A 6,276-nucleotide genomic window follows, 5' to 3' on the forward strand; every position below is an offset into this window, starting at 1 on the left:
TTCGATTGAAGACATTTCTTTTATAACTGCATATTCACACAATCTACACAGGTACTTCACAGAGTGATTAGGTGTCAAAAAATGATTTTGGTTCACTATTTTCAGTAATGAACTTTCCTCTGTTGGAAATTAAGATAATTGAATTAAAGAAAAAATAATTTCAGCTATGGAATTTGAATATGAAAACTAACAATGGGTTATAAATTCGATATGAACAACAACAAAGCAATTCAAGAGTACCTAACAGTAATTTGCAAGTTAATTGCTCATCTCATGTGATGTTTTCACCTTAAACCTCCAATAGTTGAGGATAAGTTCGATGATAATTTCAGCTAAAGATTAACTATTTCCAACTTTTAGAAAAGAAAAAAAATACTAAAAAAAAATATATATTTCTCAAAATTATAAAACAGTACAGTTATGTACATCGATATGGCAAAACACGAGAGATAACAACAATCTTGAGAAGAATCATTGCTATCAACTCCAACAAAAAACAAATTAACTATGACTAAATTAAATCACATAATTGAAGGTACACCCACTGAAGAAATATGGCATATCTGAACCTAGTTTCTAGGCTTGGAGTTGTGGACAGTGGCGTGGAAGCCAGTTTTCCAATCAGCGAAATATTTCACGGTTCTGACATTGCCATCTTTCTCGACCAGAGAATATTCCCCTTTTACTTCATCTCCAGCACGTTCTTCTTTATGACTCTTAATATCTCCAGTATGCTGATCGTTGACAGCGTATTGGAATTTGTAGTAGGCATCATGATCTTTCTTCTTCTTACCAGTTTCTATGTCGATCTCCTCAGATTCATCATATGCACCATCAGAATGATGATGAATTGGGTGGTGTCTTTCGATGTTGGTCGATGATTTAGCTTGGTTGTAGATGTTTGAGTTGCTCTGGTGCAGGTTGAAGCCTTGGTGTTGGTTGTAGCCTTGGTGCTGGTGGCTGACGTCGTAGTTGATGGTTTGCTTGATCTTTCCTTGATGTTCTTGACTCAACTCAGTCTTGACATGTTCATTCTGTTGGACATTTGCGTTCAGCAGCTGTTGCTGTTGAATTTGGGAAGAGAGATGAGCGTTGTTGAAGTGTTGACGTAAAGATTCATAGTCCTTTTGGATGTTGATGTTGGAAATCAGTTGTTGATGGATTTGTGAGTTTTGGGACTCTTTTTGAGATGACTGATAAGAAGTCTGGTAGATATCATTAGAAACTTGAGGTGGCAAATAACCCTTGTTGGTATTTTGGTATACAGCTTCCAAACCACCTTGCTGTAAGTCCTTGCTCAACTGTTGGTAAGACGATTGGTAGTTTTTCTGTTGATAAGCTTGATTAGCCTGATATTTCTGCAGCTCCGCGTCTAGCAACTGTTGGAGGGAGATCTTATTCAATTGTTGGTAAGAGGCTTGGTTATCTTTTTGTTTATAGCCACCGATTGTTTGTTGATAAGATACTTGGTATGCTTGTTGTTGTTGTTGTTGCTTTTGTTCCTGGCTTTGGTATTGAAGTTGGGCCTGGAAATTTTGCAAATTCTGCAACTGTTTCTGCTGGTCGTTGATCTCATATAACTGTTGATGCTCGATCGAGTGACCAAAAGGACATTTAGGGTAAGATTTTGCTACTATGACCGGATGTTGGTATTCTTGCTGTTGGATGGTCTGTGGCTGGAGCAAGTATTGAGGTTGTAGTACTTGGTACTGGGCTTGTTGGTGACATCTTAGACCCTGAAAATAATATATTATGTAGGATTATATTGAACAAATGTTGGATGTCTTTATGAAAACAAAAATTAGAAGATTTCGGTGAATATACTCATCGGGACTATGCTTGATTTTTCCCGAAAACGACAGTAATATAAAAAAATAATGAGATACAATAGTTTCTGCTAATGACACTTACTTCACATTTGGGGGCATACTGTAGAGGAACTGGAACTGAAGTTGATGTAGTATCTTGAAAATATATTAACACACTCAAAATCCAAAACCAAGTGGCCATCTGTAAGGAAAACAAAAGGATTATAGCACCTTCTATAGCTGCAATTATTCTTCATTATCGGTATCTTCAGGAGTATATCTTTGTTCGTCTTGGTTAGTTAATAAAATTTTAAATTATATTTTGGAAATTATGAAAGCACTAGAACAAGTACTACACCACACTGATCTTCCTAGCTCTAGAACACTATGTTTTTTAAATAAGATAAATCGAGTGATCAACTCAAAAATTTTCGATACCCATGAAGAAATTTCAGCGCAGAGTTCAAGCCTCAATGAATTATTATCAATATAAGAGTAAATTCAACAAATTCGTTGACTCGAAGTGATAATATGATTTTTGAAATGACAAAAAGTCGACCGTAGTCATATCGGGGACGTTTATTGGTTGTTCCATGAGTTTCATAGAAATTTTTCTCAGATATAGGTTACTAGTAATGAGCAAAACGTTTTCTTCTTACGAATCTAATAATTTTAAAAGAATTATGTAACATTTTTAGCGCTTTAACACGAAATTCCATTTGCAATACAATATTCAAGAAACTTTTTTTCGATATCTTTATCACTTGTAAAAAATCGTAAAACACTTCATATGAGTTGAACTGACAAAATGTAGCTTTGTGTAAACATAAGTGCGATAATCCTTTCAGTTGGATTTTGAGAGCTCATTCCCCGAACAGAGCACTATATTAATTCTTCACGATATTAAATTTTGAGCTAGGAATGTTCTCAATTGATAAGGTTCGACTCACTCACGAATCCATCCTCAAATTAAATTCTGTCCGTCCGTCCAGCTGTAAACACGATAACTCTCGAACGGAGAAATTTAGAAAATTGTAATTTTCAGGGTAGGTTTGGAGTTAGAATGCCCCTGATGAGTTCGTTAAACGGCAAAATCCGACTAAGGGTTCCGTAAATAAGGCCGTACGAAAATTTCTTCTCCCGATTATATCAAAATTATCAATTCGATTAGGATGAAATTTCACATTTGGAACTAAAATAATAATCATGTTGCTCGAGCCTTTCAACTAGAGAAAGTTCATGTAAAATGTTTAAAAAAATCAATATTTCAGTGACAAAAAAACCGATCGAGTTGAGATTTCACTTGTAGAGGTTTAAAATGAAATTATACGATGATCGCACTACCAAAACCATAGAAAAGTCAAATTTAAAATGTTCATCTATAATAATCACTCGAATACGATAGAATGAGCGCTCAAAAGCTCCCGACGACAATACGTGCTTTTCTCCATTTTTTCAAACATGTGGTGATATTTTGCATGAACAGATAAAACATAAAAAACCATAGTATAAAAATCGCACTGTTTTTTCACAAGATTTGAGATAATCTGAGGTACAGGACGAAATATTTCGCAATTTTCGCATTTTTTTACGAATCTTCGGGTGATATCTCCTTAAGATAGAAACGCACAAGCACTCACCATTTTTTCAAGACTACTTTGTGCGAATGTCCAGTTTTAAAGTGAAAAGCCCGACGGATTTGACTGATTCAAAATCGACGAACAGAATCTTATATAGACGGAAATGTAGTAGAGTGGATTTTTAGCGGTAGGTATCCTCAGAACACGAAATCCCTATCCCTCGCTGGACTTTCACAATCAGCATCCAACTGGACCACTTCGTTATCAACCTCCGCGGGGTGGGGTTTTGTGGCAATGTACGTTTTTTTCTTAATTTATTCCAAACCGGGCAATTAATATTATTTCTTGATAATGTAAGAGTTTTGTATCGTTTATCTTCCCGAATTAATCTGTTGATCTTCGATTTTGGCTCATTATATTGCAGATTAATTGGTTTACTAGTTTTGACCATTCTTTTTTTTAAGTTCGTACAGGGTGTTTAAAATACTGTACCAAGATTTAGGGGCGTATTTTCCAAATCGAAGTAGCACTTTTTTCCTTTCTTCGTTATTGATCTACAGAGCGTTTCAATTTTTTGAGCGCTCGTTCCCCGAACAGATAATTGCGTCACAATATCTGAATTTTCTTTTAATTTTGAGCAGGGAATGGTCTCAAACGGCTCACTGATAACGAATCCATCCTCAAATTCAATTCTGATGATCCTTCTGTCTTGTCGTCCAACCGTTAACACAATAACTTTCGAATGGAGTGATCTATAGAAACTTGAAATTTTCGTTGAGCAAAATTCGACTAGGGGTTCCGTAAAGTTGTTTTCCTGAATATTCCGAAATTACAGATTCTATTAGGTGTACAACTTTGCTTCCGCCGTTTTGCAAGAGATGCAGCAGTAAGTGGTAGTCGAAATAAATAGATCGTAGATGTCATACAATAAGCTAAGGTATTTTTAAACATAACGGCGTCGATTTGTGTCTGCATCTTAAAGATATTCTCTATTAAACATGTCAGCTTACGAGTCAAATTCTCGTCATTTGCGGGAGGTTTTTATTTTCTGCTTTAATATGAAGAAATCTGCTTCTGAGGCTCATCGAATGTGCTCAAATACCTATGGTGAGGCCGCTATTAGTGAGAGAACGTGCCGAGAGTGGTTTCAACGCTTCAAGAACGGTGATTTTGACGTCGAAGACCAGCATGGCGTTGAAAGAGGGAAAGTTTTCTGAAATGTAGAATTGTAGGCATAACTTGATAAAGACTCGTGTTAAACGCAACCAAAATTGGCAGGATCATTGGGAGCGACACAACAAGTCAATTCAAAACGCCTGAAAGTCTTGGGAATGATTCAGAAACAAGGAAATTGGGTGCCGTACAAGTTGAAGCCGAGAGATGTTGAAAGGTGCTTGTTTGCTTGTGAACAGCTGCTTGCAAGGCAAAGATGGAAGGGATATATGCATTGTGACTGAGGACGAAAAATGGGTTCATTACGATAATCCCAAGCACAGAAAATCATAAGGATATCCCGGCTATGCTTCCACATCGACGGCCAAACCGAATATTCACGATTCCAAGTTCATGCTCAGTATTTGGTGGGACCAGCTCGGCGTAGTGTATTATGAGTTGTTAAAACTCTAATTTCTCCACAGCACTCTTGACCAAGAAATCAAATGAATGCTCATTATAATAATGTGACAATTAGTACCGATTTTGAAGTATTGTTGAATTCATCACGTAATATCTAAATGATAGACGTTTCGTCACGCCCAATGCATAAAAATTTTCAATTTTTCAATTGTTTTAAGTTAGGATACATATTTCATTAAACATTCTGCATGCTCTATGATGTTTCATGGATATACTAAAAACAAATGGATCTTAATATTGCCATTTGGACGAAAAATTTTACCTATTAACTTTTTTTAATGAGAAAATCATATAATTTAGGTGTATGTTATATCGTCCGAAAGGACATTTCATTTTCTTTCAATATATCTTATGATATGCCGGCCATTCCATCTGAAAAAACCCCTTTTTTATCATTTTAGTATATCTCGTTGAACTTGCGATTCTGGACTACCCTGTATGATTAGGGGCATATTTTTAATACGTAAAATGATACACAACTTATTGGTAATCCATACATGAAATCACAGTTTTCTAGGATTGCAAGTACCGAAGTAATGAATGTTCAATTGAAGCTGAATGTTTTGCATAAAAAACACCAAAATCAATCTTTTCATGTCTTTTTATTAGCAAAATCTTAAAAAAAAACTTAGACAATCGTTTCAATCGAAAATACATAATTTTAAATGAAGAAAATCCATTTTCCTTGATTTTGTGCCGTTACATAATATAGGTGTACCTAATATAAGATTATATCCAAAGAGAAAAAATCGTACATATTAATACTTTTTCGTTCCCTAAAAAAATTGTCCCTAAAAGTTAAATATGGTATTTTGTTGAAAGTATCAGTATCATTACATACTTCCATGGCATGCATGCAACATTCAGAAGACTGAATGAAGTACAAGAAGCAAAAATCTACCTGAGAAATTTTGAGAATAACTTAGTACGAATTCAAACAAGCTCGCAAAATCTCTTTACTGTATTTCAGTGCTTTTCTCATTTCTTTATTGATATTTATTTTTTATTATGTATATTATATGTTGAGATAAAATGGAAATAATAAACCGTGAGTTAAAATTTGCTGCATTGCTTTCAATTTTTTCCCTTGCGACTTAGCCTTTAAAATTTATTGATCGGGTTCTCGAGTTTAGGTAACCAGTGCGGCACCTATAGCAATCGAACCCGTGAATATCGTAGCATTAAATCTAAAAGTTATAAGTATGCTGTTTCACCAAAATACCGTTACATTCATGCACTTACATTACTGAAAA

General features: G+C 35.1%; 1 protein-coding gene across 1 annotated transcript; it reads right to left on the reverse strand.

The window, feature by feature from the left end:
* Positions 1-376: 376 nt before the first annotated feature.
* On the reverse strand, positions 377-3,576 carry LOC123678468 (transcription factor SPT20 homolog). Its single transcript, XM_045615503.1, has 3 exons — positions 3,449-3,576; positions 1,912-2,010; positions 377-1,736 (listed from the first exon to the last, which is right to left on the reverse strand). The coding sequence occupies exons 1-3, from the start codon at positions 3,449-3,451 to the stop codon at positions 570-572; spliced, it is 1,269 nt and encodes a 422-aa protein (XP_045471459.1). The 5' UTR covers positions 3,452-3,576; the 3' UTR covers positions 377-569.
* Between the last annotated feature and the right edge of the window lie 2,700 nt (positions 3,577-6,276).

This window comes from Harmonia axyridis, chromosome 4 (assembly GCF_914767665.1).
Source record: "Harmonia axyridis chromosome 4, icHarAxyr1.1, whole genome shotgun sequence".
Taxonomy (NCBI): domain Eukaryota; kingdom Metazoa; phylum Arthropoda; class Insecta; order Coleoptera; family Coccinellidae; genus Harmonia; species Harmonia axyridis.